General features: G+C 44.2%; 1 protein-coding gene across 2 annotated transcripts in view; it reads right to left on the bottom strand.

Moving 5' to 3' along the window:
- Positions 1-1,986: 1,986 nt before the first annotated feature.
- Ephb1 (EPH receptor B1) overlaps positions 1,987-22,643 on the bottom strand; it is a 440,603-nt gene continuing 419,946 nt past the window's right edge. The window contains exons 13-16 of one of the 2 annotated variants that reach the window (XM_074060049.1): positions 15,770-15,919; positions 9,064-9,257; positions 7,164-7,319; positions 1,987-3,755 (exon numbers count right to left, since the gene is read on the bottom strand). In XM_074060049.1, the coding sequence (XP_073916150.1) occupies positions 3,647-3,755; positions 7,164-7,319; positions 9,064-9,257; positions 15,770-15,919 (609 nt within the window). In that variant the 3' untranslated portion in view covers positions 1,987-3,646. The remainder of the gene's footprint in view (positions 3,756-7,163; positions 7,320-9,063; positions 9,258-15,769; positions 15,920-22,643) is intronic. The other variant, XM_074060048.1, reaches the window with a different exon arrangement.

Below are 22,643 nucleotides of genomic sequence, written 5' to 3'. Positions count from 1 at the left end.
TCCTGTCCTCTGCCTCACTCTTCTTGTGGTTCCTGATATCCCTGTAGTCCTCTTCCCCCATCCTCACTATTTTCTCTGGTCTCTTCACAAGTCCTCACTCCTTTTTTTGAGTGTTGTAGGGAGCAAGAAGGAGGCACAGGAGATGGGTCTAATCCCCAGGACTTCTCCACACCAATTGTCTCCATTCCCTAAACCATGACCCAGGAACATTAATTAAACACCTCCAGCCTCTCTGTGAGCCACCTCTGAGCTTCCCAGATGGCTGCAAATTCCATCTTGTTAGTTTGGTTCTTCAAACCACAAGCCACTGATCACCATGCAAAATATGTTTGAAGGAAAGGTTCCCATTGGATTTAGCCCTCCGCGGGATGGTGAGGCAGCATGTGTAACTGAAATTTACAGGGTTGCAGTCTTGCTGCCCGTGAACATTCTCCACAGGGAGCTCTTTTGAATGTGTGAAGGAAGTTCCCCAGAGCTGAGAACAGACTACAGGGCCTTCAACCTCTCCTATCACTTCATGCCCAGGAGGTCTAGGATTTTATTCCTCTCCTTTGGGGTATCTCAAGAACCTCAATAACTATCATTTCCTGAACCATGGGCTACACGTCTAATAGAACGAATTCCCAGGAAGATAGGTTAGTGTGATGTGGTGGCTCTCAAAGTGTGGTCCCCAGATCGGCAGCATCATCGCCACCTGGCCATTTGTGAGAAGTGTGAATTCTCACTTCTATTCCACACTTACCGAGTCAGAAGCCCAAAGGCGGGCACTGTGATCTGGGTTTGAACAATCCTTCCAAGTATACCAGTGCAGGCTCTGGTGTGCAACCCACTGAGGGTAGTGTTAAGAGCAGGGTGTCAGATGCCTGAGTCAAAATCCTACTACTATGTGTGATCTGGGAAGGGTCTTTGTCAGTTTCCTCATCTTAAAGTTGGGTACAGTTAAGTATCTGCTACCACTTCACACAGTTATGGTGAGGAAGAGCACTGAGACATGGAAAGGACACAAAAAAGTGTCTAGTGCAAGCAGCCAGTTGGGAATGTTTGATAGCCTTTATCAAAGGTAGGTGTTGTTTTCCTATTATAACAGATGAGGAAACTGAGGCTCAGAGAGACAAAGGACTGACTCAGTGCCTCAGAGTCTCTCTCACTTGTGCTACTCCTCAGTCTCTATATTTCCTGCTTTGTATTCATCCAGGGGTAGAGGGGGGCAGCTTGGAATCTGACATGAAGGAAGACAGCTGTGGGGCACAGTTAGGGCATGGCTGTGCCACTGAGAACTGGCTTGGGCTCTGCTGACCCTTTGGGCTTTCTTTTAGAACTTAGGGTTCTCTTCCTCTCTCCTTTCTGGGATCTTCTGGTGACACCAAACCAAAGGGATTGACATGACCTTCGCTTGGACCCTGCTTTCTCCACAGTCAGAAGTAATGCTGGCTTTGGTGGAGCTTTATAAAGAATTTGGGTTAAAAGACATTGCCTGAGGAATTTGGTAACAAATTAAAACTCATTCCTGTGGAAAATTGAGAGTAGATTAGTCGAATTGCCTAGGCTTGTAAGACACTTCATGGATTGAAGTCTTTGGGGTAATTAGTAAATTGTGCATGAATTGGCAAGCAATTAATAAGGGGAAGTTTTGTCTTCTGCCTGCCTGGTTGGACTGAGGCCCTTTGCAGCTACATTTGAATCTGCTGAGAGGAGCTCTGTCCATTTCCCCCATCCTTCAGGGGTCAAGTCCATGATGAGTTCACCTGGGTTCAAGCCTCTTTGAAGGAGCTTCCTACTAGAGTGAATCTGGGCTGGTGACCTCATGTCAGAACCTGTAAAATCATAGTTAGCAAATATGAAGGGAAAAGGATGATACTGCCTTAAATATGTATTCAATTAACTACTTGAGAACAAGAGTGCCTGTTTCTGCCTCATGTCACTACAGCCTCACATTCACAGACACCATGAGTGAGCAGTCCAGCACAGCCTTATCAAACACAGTGCATGAGCTTCTCAAATACAGTGTGTAAACTAAACCCAGTGTTGATGGGGTATTAAGAATTATTGTTTGTGTTTATTAGCTGATGACTTCTTTTACCTCTCATCTGTAGTTTAGAACCTCATATTTATTCAGTTTTTCCTTTGGGTCGCAGAGGTGACACTGAGTCTACTATATTCCACTTCTTAGGAGGCAGGAGGTCAGGAATTATTCCTTCCCCTCCACATTACAAAGAAGAAGGATAGTTACTAGGGATTCTCCCCTATCTTGGGGACAACCCACTGGGGTCCAGGGACATACACTCTGACACCATTCTACATAAACCCAGACATGCTTCTGCTCCTTTTAATTAGACAGATAAAATTAGCAAGGAGATTAAGGTAAAAGGAGAAATCAAAAATATTTAAATGTTAGGTGGAATTTACAAAAGTGAATTGAACAATGAGGTACAATAAGGAATGTAAAGAGAAACACAGACACAATTGAAACATTCCTTGGATGCCACAGGGCTTAAGCCAGTCCATAGGTAAGGCAAGAAGAATTCTCCCTTGCCACCTCTTAAATTGCAGATTCCAGGGATGTGGAAGAACATTCTCCAGAAACACTTGCCTTCTCCTTTTCTTCAGATGTTATCAAGAAAATTAATCAGTCAGTATCATTCCAGAATGGCCCACACTGCATCCAATTCAAACCACTCACCTGTTTCCTGTATGAATTTGCAAACTCTTGAGAGTTTTAAATTTTTTCTTTTCATTTTGTTTATTTTCTCACTCCTCTACTCCCTTTGAGCCAAGAAGCCACTGGACCAACCAGAAAGCCAAAGCAACTACGTATTCCAGCCCCTTTGAATTTCCCAGGGGTAAAAACTTCCCAGTTCTTTTTCTTGTTTGCATCTGTTACGAACAAGCACAGTCATTTTATAACGCAGACATACATATGTGTGCTCTTGCACACGGAAACAGGTTTTTCTATTTTTTTTTCCAATTTGTGGTTTCTTTTTCCTTTTTGCAGAAAATGCAAACAAAAGAAAAACAAGGTTTTCAATTGAAGGTACATCTCTTCTTCAATATGAAGACATTAATTGAATTGGTTGGATCCCCATGCAGTGGTCAGCAAAGTCCTTTGGCAACTGACAGAACAACATCTGGAGACTCAGGAGCTGGGTTTGTTTGAAGTAACTTCCCTACACGAGTCATGAGCAAAGGGAAATGGATGTGGGAGAGGGAGGGACTCTCGGGGAGGAGGACAAAAGGAGAAAAGAAAAGAACGTCATTGGTGAGGAAGAAAATGGAACACAGCTTGTTTCTTCCTTCCACCTCCTTCCCTTCTTCTTGTAGACAGGCAACTCTGGCCCACTGAGGGTGGGAGCTGAGTTCACTCTTGTTCTCCGATACACATGATTTTTGTCCCCACTTCTGTAAAATATCACCTTTCTCTATCTTTATTATTATGTATTTGGTTTCCTGCGGCATCTTAAACATGCTTCTGTCACTGAGAAATGAACGTTGCCTATTGAGCAACATGTCCAGTTCATTCTTCACTGATGGAAACGCATTTCCCAGCTGAGAAGCCCAGGTCTCCAGCATTTTCCACAGCGGTCACATCTGGTTCCCCCTTGACACTGGTCCTTTTCCTTTCTCTCCTCCTCCAAGAAAACAAGAGTTGTCATGCCATTGCTGTTGGTGACTGACTCATCTGGACCCTCATAGAATGAATGCTGTTCAGGATCTTCTTCTGATGGCCTGCCAAGGTGACCCCTATTCTCAGGAGGTCCCTATGAGGGAAAAAGCCACAAAAGAAGTCACTTCACAGATCAAAACCCATCACTAAAGGTAAACTCCTGGAAATCAGTGAGTAGGCAAATAAAAGTATTTAAAATCCAAGTAGCCTAAATTAACCCAAGTTTTTGGCAAGCTTCCAATGAACTATATTCCTGCTTATGATGTTGCAATGGCCTTAGTTTCCAATGCCTCCTCCAATCTGAAAGGGTTGTGCCTTATTCCTCCCTTATTTGTTCTGCGTTAGTCCTTTCATTGTATTCATGACCCTCTGGTTGACTGGAATTTTCCTTTGCTGTTTCTTTTAGCACTCCCAGTACACACTCTATGGGACTTCAGTTATTCTGTGGAGCTTTCTGCCTAAATTAGTGAACACCCACTGAGATTGAAAAGATGTGGGGCTTGCCTGGTCTTCTGATGTTTTCCCCTGACTTTTCAATTTCTAACTCTGTTTGAATTTTAATGTCATGCATTTTTAAGAAGGGTGATCTCAAAATAACTTTAAAATATCTGCCCAAGCAAGAATCCAAAGACTATGTCTGGAGTAGGGTTTGGATTGGATTCATCAATGAGCTGTGAATATCAGTATGAACAAATTCATGGCTTAAATTTGACCTTAGGGAAACACATGCATCTCCTTAGTTAATAATTAGGATATATGACACTGATTGAGTGCATGTTCTATGCCATATACTATCTCAACTAAGCCAAAGGAAAGCATTTCATTAAAGTTGACAAAACACTGCAGAAATAAAGATAATAATAATTTCACAGCAACCATTTCTGTTGTGCATCCTAGGGGCAGGTCAGGCACCAAGGTGCTTTGCGTGTGCTCTTCTGTTTGTCTCACACAAGCCAATATGATGGGTACTATTATTATATTCACATTTACAGACAAAACAAATAGCATTCAGAAAAGTTAAGTAATGCATTCAAGTTAACACAGCAGGTAAGCAATGGTGGACTGAGGACTCAATAGAAGACAACTTAGCAACTGGTCCCCCAACAGGGCTCCCCTTAGAAATCTGCTAATGGTCTTGAGTTGTTTTTCCAAAGCCCCTGACCACAGCAAAACAAATCACTTTGTACACTGCCTAGCCTGGTAGACTCTGGAGTGGAGTCTGGTCTGGATCTGCATCCATAATGTCTTAACTCTCCTGCTCCATTCCTCTTTTACACGGTCATCAATCCTTTACAGACTGTAGCTAGTTGGGAAAGTCAAATTGCCCATGGCTTTTCCCAAATACTTTTGGGAAGCCTGCTTGAAGTTTGAATTCACAAATTGCCCCACGATCTATTTTATTGAGTTGCTCATTTTCCTTTTCCACCTTTTATCTCTCAAGAAATAAATTGAATTGCTCCACTACTACATGGACGTGTTTTACTTTGAACTAAGTCCCTTAATTTTTAGTTTGACTTTTAGTCTTCCCCTAGTTCTTTTTCAAGTGATTATTCCCAGAATGAGAGAATTACTTCACTTGATACCTATAGACTATGGGGAGATCACATGACAACTACCCCCATGTATAGGCGTCACAGTGGGAAAGTAAGAGCACCCTTGTCTTTGTGAGCACCATTTCTCTTAGGTCTTCTGATCATTTAGAGGTGTCCATTTTAGCTCTGCAGGATGGGGAGGCTGGTTTTCCCATGGTGTGTTTTATTTTAATATTATTTTTGTTTTTCACTGTCCATTTGGTAATCATTCAAGATGGCAGGGCCTGTCCTTTCAAAGCATCATCAGTAACTAAACCTTTAAAAAATTCTTATATTTAGTGGATTCAAGGCCAGAAGCACATTCAAATGATTTACTTGGAACAACTGGAGCTCCATTATTTCTGATAAGAATAAACTACACAGAGTGGTTGACACAAAGAGGTCAGAGTGTCAGGAAGCTGTCCCTCTGCTCTAGAGCTTAAGTGGTAGGGTAAGGCTTCACCCATCTCTCCCGGACTCAGCAGATGGCCTGAGTAGGAGGACTCTCCCAGAGCCTAGCACTTTGCCTGGTTTATAAAAGGTGATAAGTTAGTGTATGTCAACTGCCTGATGGATTAATGGATCCTGTACCACAGGAAATGTGTTTCACAGGCCACCAGAGCCTACCTGGACACTTTTAGTATATACTGTAGCTCAGGCAGTTTGTGAGGTCCTTTCGATGTGTGTGTGTGTGTGTGTGTGTGTGTGTGTAGGGTGGGGGTACGTTTGACTTCCTAGATAGTATTATCTGAGCTTCTGTGAGTGTAGAAGGCAAAATTTGAACCTTGCCCACTGTATTACTGAGGTTGCCAAGCTTTGCCACACATTATAACTATCTGAAAAGCTTTAACAAATCTCAATACTCAGGTCTCACCATCTACCTGTTAATCAGAAGTCTTGGAGTGGGCCCAGGCATCGGTAGTTTTTAAAGATCCCCTGAAGATCCCAGTGACCAGCAAAGTACAAGAACCCCTGTGGCATGGGGGTGGGGTGGGGTGGGTGGGAAATAGGTAGCTGGATATAAAGAACTGGCAGCCAGAAAAGCAGTCTTCTGCCCCAGCATTGCCACGTGTCAGCACCAATGTCACATCATTTCAGAATCTGCTGCACGGGAAGAGTGAAACTAGATAAATATTTCCCAAACTGCAGTTCCATAAAAACCTGTCCTTCAAAAATATGGTTTTAGGGTATTTAATAATTTTATATGTGTTTCTTTATTTCAGGATTTCTCATGGCCTTTATAATGCTAATATGAGCAGTGAATCTCCAAGAGGGTGATAAAGTATGCAGTATTTCCCAAATTTATTTGACCATGGGACCTTTTTTCCAAGGAGAACCTATTAACATTTCCCACAACTGGTGCTACTCAGAACATTCTGGGGGAAATGATAGACCACATGGATCTTTAAGACCCTTTCTGGCTCTCATCTTATTTGAATAATTTTATTTTGTGTATTCCACCAAACTCCTGTGGGAGCAGCAGACTGGTAAATAATTTGTGGGGGATAGAAATGTGTGCTTATTTACAGGAGCTGCCTAAGTGTAAGGCTCCCCACACAGCATGATTGTTGCTGAATCGGTGCAATGCCTTTCCTGCTATGTTGTTTAAAGTGCTGGCTGGCTGTGTTCTTTCCATCTGGATACTCTCTTTGATGGGTTAAGTTTATAAACTTGTATGGGGAAGAGACTCTCTGTGATTAGGCAAATGACATATGGCTATCACTTCGAAGAAATCTGATTTGGATTCCAGGATAGATCTCCACTTTCTCCCCTATCTCTATCCGGCTCACTGTTCATCTTTCCATGGCATTCCCCTTGGGCTTGGTTCTATCAGAGAAGGAGTGGGGATGATGACCGCAGAAAGTCAACCAACATCACCTGCAGTAGCAAGGTGAACCCTGTGAACTGGACAGAGGGGACTGTGCACTTACTCTGATGTCATCTGGGTGACTAGCTGCAGGGAGGTGAAGCCGGCGGTGAGGAAGCTGTCCCTGTACTGGACCATTTTGATGGCACTGAGCCAGTCATCCACGGTGGTAAAGGCCGTGAAGTCTGGGATGGAGCGGTCGAGCAGGGGCTGGGAAGGCCTGACAAGACAGAGAGGAACAATTGATTCCATGATTTCAGAGACACTTGAGCAGAGGTACTCTCTGGACTGATAGCAGATATTATGGACAGCAGCATCCCTGATGGTATGGAGCCTTCGATTCTTCATTCCTTATAGAATCTTAGATTAGCACCCCTTCCAAGGCCAAGTGGCTGGTCCTCTTGCTTCTGGGCACTGTCTCAGGTCACTCAAAACAGACTGGTACAGCATTCAGTTGAAGTGAAGTAAAGACCCCCTACTCCTTTATCAACTGAAATCTAGGAATCTGACCATCTAAGCATGTGCTTCTTTTAAAAAATGTGGTATGTACAGTTCGCCACAACCTCCCCAAACCTGTTGCTAACATTTTTTCCATGCTGGTGTCATCCTCTGCTACAAGAAAAAAAATGGAACAGAGAAACCCACCACTGACCTTCTCTGGTACAGACTTAATGTAGACATATAGGCACCTGAATCAGAAACTAGGGCGCCATCTTGTCATTGTCCAATCCCACACCCAGTCCTTCACCAAGTTACAAAGAGTTTTTTTCCCGAATTTCTCAGATTCATCCACTTTTTCGCACAGATATTACTCTGGTTTATGATCCTACTTTCTCTATCATTACTTGTGAAATTTTCTCCTATGTATGGTCTATACTGTACCCATAAACTCTTCAAAATGCAGACAAAATCATGCCAAAAACCCTCACCTTGACTCTGATATATGTCAAATCCTTTAATAGGTGCTCATTGTTCTGAATATCAAGCCAAAGTTCTTAGCATCACTAAAGGCACTGAGTATTCTTGACTTTTCCCACCTCACCAGTCTCAGCCCCAGCCAACTATACTTTCAACACACTGACTCTGCCTTCTCACCATCTGCACATGCTGCATCCTTATCCCTCACTCCCATCTCCTTTTTCATCCAGTGAATACATCCTAGCTCTCAGCTGAGATAACAGTCATCAGGAATACCTCCCTACTGTAGTTAGAGGTGTGTGCTCAGTGCCCTGTGCACCTTCCTGCCCCAGTGGCCATTAGGGTGTCAATTTTGCATTTTCATGATCATCTGATTAATGTTTGCCAATCCTAAATGATTTTCAACTCTGTGAGGGAAGGAACAATGTCTTACTTATTCTTATAGTACCAGTACTGAGTCCAGTGCTTAGCCTGTAGCCACTTTACAAACTTTGGTTGAAAAGAGAAATTAATAAATGAGTTAACAATGTAAACACAGCTGAGTAATGCACAGCTAATAGTAGCTGAGAGCTACTTTGTGCATTCATTCTTATCAAGCCCATTTGCTCTGTATTTCTCCAGCCCATAGCAACTGGGGCCTTTACCTGCCAAAATGTTAGCTAAGGTTCCAAGTCTGCAGCTCCACCTGCCTAGAAGACTGATATAGTTAACACAAAAAGTGCCTTCTAGAAACAGGATTGTTGAGAAGTGGGGCATACCAGTCGGATCAATATAAAGCCCAGTGCTGAGTATGCTGGAAGCCAACAGACAGTAGAGACTCAGTCAGAACTCTTAACAACTGTCTGTAGCCTATGCTAGAGGTAGAGAATATGGGAATATTTTAGAGAGATAGAATAGAAAAAGAAGGAGAGAGTGTTTGAATTTCTCCCTTTAGCGGATAAGCGCTGACATCCCACCCTTGCTCTCCACATAATAAAAGGCTGCCAGTTATGCCCTTGACCGTGAGAACACCCACTCCAGGAGTCACTCTTTTTCACTAGACTCACACGGCGGTGACGGTTGCCACAGTCTTGAGACTTGCCGGGTTCCGGATCATCTTGTCCAAGGTGTTGACAATCTCTGCAAAACGGGGCCGGCTGTTTCGGTCCTTCTGCCAGCAGTCCAGCATGAGTTGGTGCAGAGCAGCTGGGCAGTCCATGGGAGGGGGCAGCCGATAGTCCTGCTCAATGGCATTGATGACCTGCAGTGGCACACAGGGAATAAGTATGACGGGGAAGGAGCCACCAGCTAGTCATTCAGAAATCAGCCCCAAGGCAGAACTTCCCTGACCAGGCTGACTCAGGTGCCCTCTCTGCCACCATATATCTCCCGTAAGAGACTTTCTCTGTACTTGGTTTCTTCCACTATACTGTGGCCTCCTAGAAAGCAGGGACCACATCTTACTGTCCCTTTGTGTTGCTAGCATGTAACACACACTAGATCACTGCAAATGCTTTTTGAAAACAGAGCTGGTGAACTGCCTGTCTCCTCTTTAAGAAAATATGGGTCCCAATTCTGCCTTCCTGAAAACAGGTGATACCAGGGTTGATGAAAGTATGTTATATGGAAAACCTGGTGAGCTTATTATTTATACAGGACACCCTCAAAGCCTGTGGTGGCCTCTTTCCTTCCTAAGAGAAAAGAAAGGGAGGAGAGGGATCAGCATTGATGGCCCCTACTCCATACCAGGAACCCTCCAGATACCTCCATGTATCATTTGCCTTAGTCCTCATGAGCTGTCAACATGAAAGGGACTGAAGATCATTAGGTTAAACAAATTGATTCAGTACAATGATAACAGTCAAAATAACAAGGTGGTCCAACAATATGAATATCTTCAATTAGGTTTTGATAATTTTCACAAACTCTGAGGGATACTTTTGTAAAATTTTTGGAATCTTTCTGTACTTCGTTTTTCAGATTTTTGTGTTTTTCATCCTATACTTTTCAATTAACAATTCATTTAAAATAATTGTACCTGCTCTGTGCTTTCTGTATAAAAGGAATTGTAAATGACCCAAGTGCTTATGAGTTTATTATGGTACAAACATGGTACAAGGTAAAGCCCTGCGTCTAACATAGCCTTTAAATTGATGTTGCACACAAAAAAATGTATCCATTGAAATTGAAATAAACTCACATTTATAACATTAGGCAAAAGAGCAGGCTATATAACTGCAGATATGGCATAATCTTGCCTTTATAAAAAAACAACAAAATTATTACAAAACCCAACAATTACACACATGCCTAGAAAAGACCTTGGAAGGACATGACTGTGGAGTTAATGGTTGCTGCTGCTGAGCAGGTAGAGGCATGAAGGTTCTTTCTTTTTGTTTGTTTTTAGTTTTTATTGTCTATAATAATCATGCATTGATTTTATATTAAAATAACCAGTTAAAGTATTCTAAACAACAAAGGAAATAATTTGGAGTTCAGGGACTTTTTGGTATTTATATCTCTCCTTAAAAAGACCAGATTAATTTCAACTAATTATTCTTTTCTTTTTTAACTCATATGTTGGTTAAAAAGTGCATATTCTCAATCAGTTTATATTTTTACAATTTCTATGCATCGTATACAGGACATGAGATGGAGCACGAGATATTATAACCTGAAATTACTGGAGATAATCAAGGTATATTATTTTGTCCATTCAATATGGTGAAATACAAAATTACAAACCATGCCAATATTATCAGTGTATAAAAAGACCGGTAACTGGGGACATTCACTTTTGAACAATGTGTCAAACTGACAAATTTTTATCTCCTCCAGATTTGTCGATCAAATTCCCTTCTATCCTTTAGGAGAGCATTTTGGTCCCATTATCCCCATGAGAAAATGGAGGCTTGAGGATTGAAGTTATCTTCCCAGAGGCACATAGTTAGCAAGTGATAGGGCTGGAAAAAAGCACAAAGGATACCTGATTTTAAGTTTTAAATACCTGGAAAGCCACTTTCCTTAGGCCTCTGAGGGCTACCATCGTAATTTCAGCCTGAAGATCACCCCCTGGGGCTGGTCAGTGTCTTCCTGGCATGAAACAGAAGTGTGGTGCTAAACTAAGTAATCCATCATTCCTATCAGCCTGGTTTGCTAACTAACCTGAGCCCTTTTCCAGCTCCTTCCACGCAACCAGATTGAGGGGTCCAGAGTCTCCCACTCATTGTGGAGACAGGTGTAAGAGAAGACATGTGGGATTACCCATTGAATGGCCCCAGGGGCTCTTTCTACGTTGCCCAGTGGCAAGCTAGGAGGGGCTAGTGTCCACATTCCACTTCTCAAGTGATTAAGGGGCCCCAAAGTGTTCTAGTACGAGGCAGCTGGTGTTAGCGTTCCCCTAAACTGCTGGTTCCTCTGCTCAATTTGTTTGATTAGCTCAAAACACTAATTTTCTCCACTGATGAGGTGATTCTTCTCTCTGCCCTAGAAAAAGAGCACTGGGATTAGAGCCCTTCTGCAGGAGCATAGCACCACGGTGCACGGCTGATCTGAGTACTCCTAGCGTAGCAGCAAGAGAACGGGGCACCCATTCATGTGCCATGTCTTCTGCCTATAAGCTCACAAAGAAATCGCCATGTCCCCCTTGTTATCTCTTCTGCATACCACCTCGCGGGATTTTGTTGAAGACTGTCTTGGCGTTTGTTTTTGTTTTTCTTCTGTTTGTGCTTACTTTCTTTTGAAGAGGACATCATATAGCTACTAGTTCCTCCTTCCTAAGCAGGTCAGCCAGAAACACAGACCCATTAAAAAGATTGTATGATACAATGAGATGATGCATGTCAACACCACACAGATAAGTAGTAGAAAGAATCCTCCTCACACACAGGGTTTCATTACTGCCGTGTCTGCTGTAGTGGACTTCTGCTTGGCAGACACGGAGCTACTACTGCTCATTGTGGAGGGCTCAGAAGATAGTGTTTGAAGTCACAAAGCCCAGAGTGAGGACTTAGTAAATAACACATCCCATCCTCACCTTTGGAGATAGAGGTTAATCAGGAGAACATTCTTCCATGTTCATGTTTGCAAACTGGGACATCACTTCCCACTTTATGCTATTTCTTCTAGAAATATATATATATATATATATATATATATTTGCTGTTACTTAAGCTGATACTCTGGGAACATTGATCCTTCTGGCATGTAAAAAGTCTTTACCCTCATTATGTTTTGGATCCATAATGTCCCCCAAAAGGCCATGTACTCAAGGCCTGATTAGCAGCTTGTGGTGTTATTGGGAAGTGATGCAGCTGTTAGGAGGTGTGATCTCATTGAAGAAAGCAGATAATTGTGTGCATGCCTTGAAGGGGATATTGGGACCCTGGCCCCTTTCTCTTTTTTTGTTTCCTGGCTTTCATGAGGTGAGGAGACTCCTCTGCCACAGGCTACTGCCACCATGATATTCTGCTTCACTACAGTCCTAAAAGCTATGGAGTCAGCCAACCATGAATGAGACCTCTGAAACCATGAGCCAAAATAACCTTTCTTCCTTTCAAAGTCTTTCTTTCTGATATTTTGTAACAGCAATAAAAATCTGGCTAACACAACCCTGTACCTCAAAGAAAAAATACTCAGGCCATTAAATGTTGTTGGGTAGCATTTATACACTTGTCTTTGACTGAAGTACTATAGGTTTGAAGATTTTTATTCTCTATTTAAGCACTGGGTGTTTTCTAATTCTCAGTGTATATAACTTACAGTCAAATTAAAATATCATGATATTCAAAAAATAGTATTAGTCCTCTAATGGGATTTTGAGATCATTCTCTGTCATATTTTCCTCACTAGCAGGTGTGTAAAACAGGGAGAGGTTGTGGAGAAACATCTGAAGTCTGGCCATCTGACTGCTCTAAATACCAGTGACCATGTTTGAACTGTACGGGAAGATGTGACCTAAGGTTGGGGGTACAAGGTGACCTGCCTAGCAGGGGTGACAATTGGAAGGAATTCTGGGCCCATTCCTTGGTGTAGCAGGATTAGACATATGGACACTCAGAAGAGTAGAGATTAGAGTGAGATCAGATGGCATTTCCAGAGAGGAAGGAGAGTGAAGGTGAGTGTAGTGGGGATGAGCGAAGCAGTTGAGGTGACTGGACCCTGTATCTCACTCTTGGCCATCCTAAGTCCAGTGTACATAAACATCCTGAGGACAAACTGAAGGTTCAGAGATAAGAGGTGGGAAGACACTGCCTTTGTTCATCTGACCCCAAAGACAATAGGTATAGGGCAGGGTGGGGACCGGGTGCTGGTGGTCTAACTCCATGTGCTCTTAGGTACTATATGAGGTGACCGGTGCATCTCTGGGAAGTGAGCAGGGCCCCTCCCTTATCCTCCCTCATGTTCCTAGGGAGGGCTCCAGGCTGCCTTTTGACGTGTGTTTCCCATTAGTGAGCTGGGTGGCAGGTGCTGCCTACTCGACCTTGCACTGGAGAGAGTGAAGTGGAGGAGCTCAGAGCTGTGGAGGAACCAGGGCAGAGCGGGTTAAGTTGAGCTCTGATGTTTCAATAAAACCACAGCTCCTCTCCACAGACACTGCCACTCTCATTATCTCTGTCAATCAGATCCAAGCAGCAGAACTTCCAAGTTGCTCTGTCTGGCTGACAAACTCTCTCTGTACATGTTCAAAGACCTTCCTGGGCTCCAGAAGCCCAATTACCAGCACTCCAACTTGCCTCTGCAATTCTCTTCCTTAAAGCCTTTCAATTGTCATCTGTAAAATCCTTTACTGCCACCACCTCAGAGGTTTCTGATGAGTGAGGCTGCAAGCTGCAAGCCCAGCCACTGGGAGTGCCCCCCACTTCCTGGCTTTCTCCCAGGCCAGGTTGAAAAGGCTTTCTGAATGGGCATAAAGCCACTTCTCCTCTTGCATTAGAAGCAGACTTGAACTTGGAACAGTGCTTACGGGTTTTATTTTGGAGCAATCCAACAAAATGAGAATAAACTGCTACTTTACAGATGTACTTATTTCCTCTGAGACCTAGCTCTAACATCAAATATCGGGAAGCTCCCTTCCTCCAAATGTTCCCACAGCCCTATCTATATATCACTGGACTATAAACTCCTCAAGAATAGATTCAGCAAGCACAATACTTAGTCACAGTTACCATGCAAAGGCTGTTTGTTGAATGAATAATTTGAAAATCTAATATCAGAAATTGTATTTGTTTTCAGCAGAGGTGAATGAATTGACGGAGAATATCTTGAATGTCACATCTTGCCTGTCAGTTTTGTAATCCATTCTATGTGTGCTGAATTGACCTTAATCGGATTAAGGTCTCTGGGTGGGACAAGACGGGTCTGCTTTGTCTGGCTAACATTTCTTACGCAGACATATGGATGGAACCTGTGTGCAGCTGGTTTCAGAAAAGCAGCCTTGGCGTCAAGACTGCCACTTACTGATTGGACACGCTACAGGAGCAGAGGCGAGGCATGGATAATCACAGATAATAGAGGGCCTAGATCCACCCAAGGTTGGCATCAGGACCTGGTTAAAGATGCAGCCACTTCACCCACTCTGGGCGGGAACATTGTTCCCACAGCAACAGGGAGTACTGTCCCAGAAGTGCCCCAGCTCCTCTTCCCACATCACATTGGGAAACTGCCTCCTTTCTCAATCTTCTGAGGAAATGCCCAAGGCTCTAATCCTCAGGCTGGACAGGGGGATGGCTAAAGGCAGTCTTCACAAGTTTACAAGGGCTTCAGGGTCCATCCAGATATGGAGGTGCTTACAGTGTGCTTGGTTGCTTGAATGACCCACATTTGGACCAGGGACAGCCCTGTCTCCTCCAGCCTGGAAACTAGGAAAGTTAAGAACTTCCCCTCCCTGTGGTGATGACAGAAAAAGCAGAGGTCGCAGGTATTGTAGGCTTTGCAAACTGTAATTCTCTCAGCTCCAAGGGGGGAGGGCAGGTGGTCAAAGGCAGTATTGAAATCTACATAGGACTTTTGATTGGAGCCTTATCAAAGCAAATCATCCTAAAAAGGGCATCCTTACCTTTAGTAATATTGAACAAAGATTCGCATCTGAAACACCACCAAAATACCTTTGCTTACAGCATCTCTGATGATGCTTCTCTTTCCTATCCTTGTCTCTTAAGAGGAGCCTAGAGGGAGGTTGAAGAACCCCCCTCAGACAAGGCCCCCTGCTTCTGTGGCCCCCATCTGAAGTTAACCAGTCTTGGGAAGCTTTTTCAGCTTCCTATTCACTGATAGTAACCCAAGCTCTGAGAAAAGGGAGTTCTCTTGGAAGGAGAGTCTTTTGCAGCAGATCTCTTTAAAGCTGAGGATGTGAATCCCAGACAGAAACTGTCAGAGGCAGAACAGGATCGGAACCCAGGCCATGACCCAGCACTCCTTCCCTTCATGAGTATGACAGAGGAAAACAGAACCTAGGCTCTAGGTCCTAGGGTAGAATTTCCTGCTTAGTTTGGGCCAGATCTATTCATGGTCCACAACTGTTCATGGCCGACTCATTGTCTCTGGAGTTGGAATCTATGGCTTGGGCACCATTTTGGGACTGTCGTCTTCCATGCTGGGCTCTATGATTAACTCAAACCTTCATACCAAGGGTGTCCCTGTATCCCCTGCCCTGAACACTTCAAGTTCAAGTTATGAGACCTTGAGCTGAAATCAGATAAGAGGACTTGTTATCCACTGCATATGGGGACCTTGGATGAGTGTTTGTGGTAGGTGGGTGCTGCTGACACTCACATCTTGGTTGGACATATCCCAATAGGGTCTCTCTCCAAATGACATGACTTCCCACATGACAATTCCATAACTCCAGACATCACTGGCTGATGTGAATTTGCGGTAAGCAATGGCCTCTGGAGCTGTCCATCTCACGGGGATCTTCCCTCCCTGGAAGAAAGAGAAACCTGGTCAGTCTGCTCATCAGTTTTCTGGTTGAAAGCATGTGAAAAGAAACAAACCATGCACGTTACTCCCCCACTCCCATATCTGTTAAGTTAGGACAACCAGTATAGTCTTTGACCCATGGCAGGCAACATTGCTGGGCCTATCCACAGGAGTTTAAGGGTGTCAGCATGGCCCATGCTAGTCTCATACCATATGTGGGCACACCACACACAAGAGAATAGCAAGTACTGGGACTTTATCCTCCTATCTCCTACATACTTATTCTAATGTCATTCTTGGGGGCGGAAGGGGTATAACTGCCCCAAATGCACTAAAACCACATGACATCAGCTACGTAAGAGGCCAGTTGTGGTTTCTTTGTCCCATAGCAATACAAAAGCTACATCATTTGGCTGAGGAGGAAACAGAATGAAACCAAGAAGGAAGAGGAGTGATGCAGCATACCTCCCAGGGATCCTTCTACTGGGATTGCCTCTGTGCCCCATTTCCATTTGCTTCACTTCTCAGGGAAAGATTTTCCTAACTCTGGAGGCTGCACACAGAACTGGGCTGCACTGGAGTGTGATGGGCCCAAGGCAGTGGCCTGTCCACATGCTGACTGTCCTGCCTGCTCTTCAGCTGAGGTCAGGATCCAGGAGGCTGGAAATCCATGATTCTAAATGGAGACCCTTGGGTCTCCATTTTGTCCACCAGCCTTGTACTGGGCATATCTAACTTGGCTCTCTGCTTGGCCTTGAGCTTGGCTGCCGGACTTTGGCTAGTGTTGTTTCCCTAAGGAGCAGATACCCATCTACTTATTCATTCATCCTATCAGCAAATAAGCACTGAGCACTGCTTTGAGCCAGGCCCTATTTGAGGAGGAGCTGGGGTCCCACAGATGAGTTACCAGAGTCCCTGCCCTCAAGCTGCACAGGACAGTGGGATGGCAGAGAACAGGGACTTCACATGTAGTTAATACAAGTGAAAGGTGAAGATGAATGTGACAACAGGGAGTTCTGAGAACTGGAGGCAACTCCAATCAGGGGACACAGTCAGGGTCAAGGAAGGTGGCCAGGAGACATCAGAGAGACAATGTCCTGTGGTGGTTAAGAGCTCCTGGAGCCTGTAGATGACTTTAGGCACAAATATTGCCCCTTTCCACCAGTGTGGTCAGGGCAAGTAGCCCAACGGCTCTGTGCATGCTTCACCTTAGCTCCTGTATAGAAAGGTCATGGTGAGGGTTGACTGGCTAATAGCTATATAGGTCTAGAATAGAGGGCAAGTAGTGAATATGTGTTAACTCTTATTTTTATCATGTTCATCCCTAGAGAATGAGTAGAAGTTCACTAGGCAAATTGAGAGGAGGAGGAAGCAATCCAAGGTGGCAGAAGCACAGGAGTCCTAAAGGGGAAGAAGAGGGAGGTGAGCAGAAGCAGGGAATGGTAAGGTCTGCCAGGCACTGGGCTGCTTATAGGTGTTAAGGTGAGACCCTTGCCAAGACTGCCTCTGAAGCTCGTCACTCTTGGACAAATATGATCCTCATTTTCAATTCTTCATGCCAGATACCAGGATTTCACCCCCAGAGCACACATTCTATGCCTGCACTCTGTATTATTCCATAATCTATGACACCTGAAGCCACTGGGCAGTGGTGACTGCCCAGAGTGTGCACAGCAGCTCTCTCTTTCCTTTCCTCCCTGGCCTCATGCCTCAGCTGAAGGAGGCTATTTTTAACCTGACAATTCTTACAGGCTGTCCAAACACCAAAAACACATGGTGGATGTTAGCAAAAATATCTTAAAATGTATAAATGGTTAATCTGATGGGAAAAAAAAGAGCAAATCACAAAGTGCATATTTATCTGGTTTCCTACCTAGAGCTTAGGAGGAATAAAGGCAACCTGGCCTGGACCTCCCCAGGCACACATCCAACTCTCTGCAAAGGAGACAGTCCTGATTTCCCCTGAGGATGCTGGCAGGCTTTTGTGGTGGGAGATGTCCTCAGCTAAATGCCAGCAATATGACAAATGCCTGGAGGGCAGGTTTGGGCTACTCCGCAACAGAATGCTTGGCTCTCACCATCCCCCAGAAATGAATGCGCTTACTGGCTTTATCAGCATAGTGCTCATGGTTGAGAAGTGAGATAAAAACTCATCCAGTGAACCAGGAATTCTCAAACACCTGGAGGTCAGTGTCTGGTAGGTCAAGGGACTCTTGTGGTATGTCACCCTTAGGGGAGGACTTGTTACCAAACCTTGAGATGGTCTGGGTTCCCCCAGAGGACCAGGTTTTGCTTTTGTTTTTGGCAGTACGGTTGAACTCAGTACCTTGTACTTGTTAGGCAAGCTCTCTGCCCCTTGAGCCAATCTGCCAGCCTCTTTTGTGCTGGTTATTTTGAGATAGGGTCTCCCTTTATTCCTGGGTTGGCCTGGACCACCATTCTTTTATTTTTGCTTCCCCAAGTAGCTGGGGATGATAGGTGTGTACCACTGTGGCCAGACATTGGTTGAAATGGAGTCTGGTGAAATTTTTGTGCAGGCTGGCCTTGAACCATGTTCCTCTCAGTCTCTGTACCCTGAATAGTTAGGACTATAGGCTTGAGCCACTGAGCTCAGCCAGGAGAGGGGATTTTTGCTTTCTCAAAATATCTGGGTTAATTTAAGTAGGAGAGAGCAAGAGTTTAATTAGTATGACTGTGTGTGTGTGTGTATGTGTGTGTGTGTGTGTGAGAGAGAGAGAGAGAGAGAGAGAGAGAGATAGAGAGAGAGACACAAAATGAGATTCTATGTGAGTGAGAACTTATCAGTATGTGTGTGCAAGACTGAGAGACAGAAAAAAAACTTGGCAGTATATGTCTGTGAGTAGAAGAGAGTTGGGACTTGCTTATCTTTTGTGAGTGTTTGTGTGTGTGTGTGGGGTGGGGGGGAGATGAAAGTGTAGTTCTTCTGAATTTCAAAGAGCGATTTGGGAGTCTGGAGGTGTCCTCCCCTGCCAAGTCTGGAGCAGACCCCAGGGGCTGTCAGTGACAGCTGTTGAGCTGCTCCCTCTTGCATGTAAAGTGGCAGTGCCAGGTCCACTGGCGAGGAGCCTCAAGCCCTCCTGCCACCTTGCGCTGTTGGGCCTCACTGAACACAGAACTTGGCCTGTCAACACCAACCCCTCTATCCCAGCAGGTGGCCAAGCCTTCCAGAAGATCCACCCTGGACAGGCAGGTGACAGCTTGTCATGGCCAGCTTGCCTATTCAGGTGAACAGTATAGGAGCACTGATCTCTGAGGCAGAATAAAAGGAAACACAAAGTCAGGGGAGCCCTCGCTTTCCTTCCTGGGAATTTTAAACTCTCCTTCCTTCTTTTCAAACATCATATCAGCAGTATTGCCTTCTGATGCTCAGAGATAATTATGATGATGATAATGACTATTCAACTTGTCTTCAATTATATGGCAGGAAATCTATTAAGTTAGAGGATGGTGACCAGCCCTGTGGAGGGGACAGAAATAAAGGAGGGAGGGTGATGCTACAGGAGGCAGGGTGTCTGCCAGCCAGGAAAGTCTTGCTGCTGAAAGAGGAAGTTTGCACCAGAAGTCAAGGCCAGAACGTTTATGTGACTGCAAAGAGTTCTAAGTGTTCCCTGCTTTCCAATGCAGGCATAAAGAGGGGGCATGAAGGAGGAGTTGTTTGCTCTGATGGGTGGTAAGGGAGCATGAGGGATCCACAATGAGCTGAAGAAGGGTTGGGGCTCTTGGGAAGAAATCTGCATCCACTTGAGCACAGGTTTTGCAAAGCTGCTAATGAGTAACTTCCTCTAGGGATGCTGAGAGCACAGGTCTGCATTCTGTAGTGAATGAGTTTCTCCAGAGTTGCCACAGGTGGTGGAGTGTGGGGAGGACAGAAAAGGAAAGGAAGGACAGGCACCTCAGTACCATCAGGACCCTACTAAGCTCCCTACAGGATGTCATACACTGACTTTCCACATCGAGCCTTGCATTAAACGGTTGTGCTGTCAAGAAATTATTCAAACTTTGGAAAACCACTGCTTCAGAATAATGATGTCTTAACTGACATCTTAGATTATGTCTGTGTAGGGGAAAGTGGGATGTGTGTGTATGTATGTAGAGTTTTATGAACTAAGACAAGATATCTGGCAGTGGATTAATCCTAACCCAGCCATCATCAGGATCCTTTGCTAACCTACATCACACCTTTGAGCAGGTGTGATGCCAACAAAATGTGTGATGCCAACAAGTGGAAAGTGTCATTGGAGGTACCCTTTAGTCCCTCAGCCTCAGCCAGCGTGCAGCAAGCATCTAAGTGCTCACACTGAACCTAGAACCTTATTAAGGACACGGCAGTGATGAGCTCAGCTCCCTTCTCGAGGGTCAATGGCGATCCCTAATGCTAACCAGCCAGTTCACTGACTTATCACGGTGAGATAAGACAGGTACAACACATAGCCTTGGTTCTGCAGTCCACCCAACTGTGATCCAGGCCAAGGTCCAGGCATAGGACTGATTCCTCTTGCTAATTACTTATCCCGAAGGAACCCATTGGATCCTATTGCTGTGTGTCTGGGCACTAATACAGTATCTTTTTCTACTATCTTGTGTGAAACAAAATCTCAATGGGAATATGGTAGGAATCCAGGCTCTCGTGAGTACTGAGTGTGGTGATCCTGGACTTGTTTACCAATCATATTGCATGCATCCCTTGATGCTTAGAAGTAATAGGTTTATGACCAAGAGCATCATAAAATGGCTCTTGATTTCACAAGCCCACTACTCCAAAATTGTTTTATAATATGTAAAACATATTGGGATTGTGAAAACCCAACAAAAGATAGTGATTATTATTACGGCTAAACAAGAATTTATTGAGTGCTGTGGATTGAATTATCTTCCCCTAAAAAGATATGTTGAAGTCTTAACCTGTGCATGTGATATTATTTGGAAATAGGGTCTTTACAGACATGCTCAAGTTAAGATGAGGTCATATGAGATCAAGTTGAGTCCTAAATTAATGTCTATTTCCTTATAAAAAGGCCAGGTGAAGATACAGAGACACAAAAGGGAAAATGCCATGTGAAGATGGAGGCAGAGATTGGAGTGATGTATCTATAAGCCAAGTTACAGCTTCTGGGAGAGAGGCATAGAACAGATCCTACCCTTACAGCCTTCAAGAGGAGGATGGTCCTGCCAATACCTTCTTCTCAGACTTCCAGCCTCCAGAGCAGAGATAAAATAAATTTATCTTGTTTAAGGACACCTAGGTGATAGCTATAATGCTTTGCTATACCAGCTATAGGAAATGAACACATTGAGTCCATACAATTGTATCAGGCACTAGTTTAAAAGTACTGCTGCTAAGTTCTTAGGTGGTAGAACTATTGTGGGCTACTATTAGGGGTAGTGGGATTTGGGAGTGAGGGATACCTCCAACATTTTATATTGAAGCCTATCAATTAACCACAAAGCTCCCTATCATATTTCTTCAGTGTTGTTGTCCAGACCTCAGCCACATTCCACACTTCGGAAGCACGCCTGGGGGAGAGTTCCATCCTTACTCAACCAACAGTGTCCCCAGACCATTGTCCCCTCCAGGTAGAGGTAGATACAGCAGAAGTCCATCATACTAGATGAGGGCCAATACTCCTGCACATATCCCAAAAGCCTAGACCAGTTTTCGAGCCCACTGGAATCACTCAGGGGAACTCGTCTTCATTTTCTTAAATGTCATAGGTATTTTAACTTACTTGGAGTTTCTGGGAGTGGTGCAGAAGCAATGGTAGGTTTTAATCAATCACTGAAGGCACTTGGAATCCTTGGTAAGCAATTCTAATGTGTAATCACTAGTTACAATGGCTGACTGGAGCAGTGGTTCTCAGAATTGGGTGTGTGCTGCAATCTTCTGGAAGGCTTGTAAAGCTGACCCCCACCTAGATTCTCAAGTTTCTAAGTTCTGTGACAGGATCTGAGAAATCTGCATTTCCAACAAATTCCCTGTTTGGTTGTCACACCCTAAGAGCTACTGGCATAGACAAACTGGACATAAACCATATATTGCATTAGGTTTCATACTAAATACCAACTCTAGTCATTGTTAGTAGCTGGGTTGAGAAGGAGTCTGAGGCTCCACCTGGGCTTAGCAAGAACTGTAACCAATGCCAACATGAATCACCTGAAACATGTTCAAATCTACCTATGCTTAGATACCACTCTTAGAGATTCTAAATAAATTAAAATACTCATGGCATTTTAAAAAATCCCCCAGATGACTCCCATGGGCAGCCAAGCTTCAGAAGCTCTGGACTAGGCCTTCCAAGTCTACAGAAAAGAAGGCCCTGGTCTTCATGAGCAATGTTTGCCACCGATGGGGGCACAAGTGGCTATATGCACAGAACGTATTTTCCAACATTGCACTAAACCTCAAAAGATCTTAAAATGGTGACAAAGGAAATGAAGGGTGAACTCAGATGAAATTTACATTGTATATCAAGAGTCACTTTGGAGTTGGCAGATTGGACACTCCCCCTTGGGGCAGTGACCATCCTGACTGCAGTTGACCAGCCTGGGTGAGGCAACTGACCATGAGAGGGGCTCAATGCAGCCCTTTGTAGACAAGTTAAGACACAGATGGCCTTGCTTTCAGGGTGTCTCCATATGAGACGCCCCCTCCTGTTCACTGGTCACTCTCTACTGCACTGGACCAAGAGGTTTAAAGTAAGCTGTATGT

The sequence above is a fragment of the Castor canadensis genome, chromosome 17 (genome assembly GCF_047511655.1).
Source record: "Castor canadensis chromosome 17, mCasCan1.hap1v2, whole genome shotgun sequence".
Lineage (NCBI taxonomy): Eukaryota > Metazoa > Chordata > Mammalia > Rodentia > Castoridae > Castor > Castor canadensis.
This window is presented reverse-complemented; position numbering and strand designations above follow the sequence as displayed.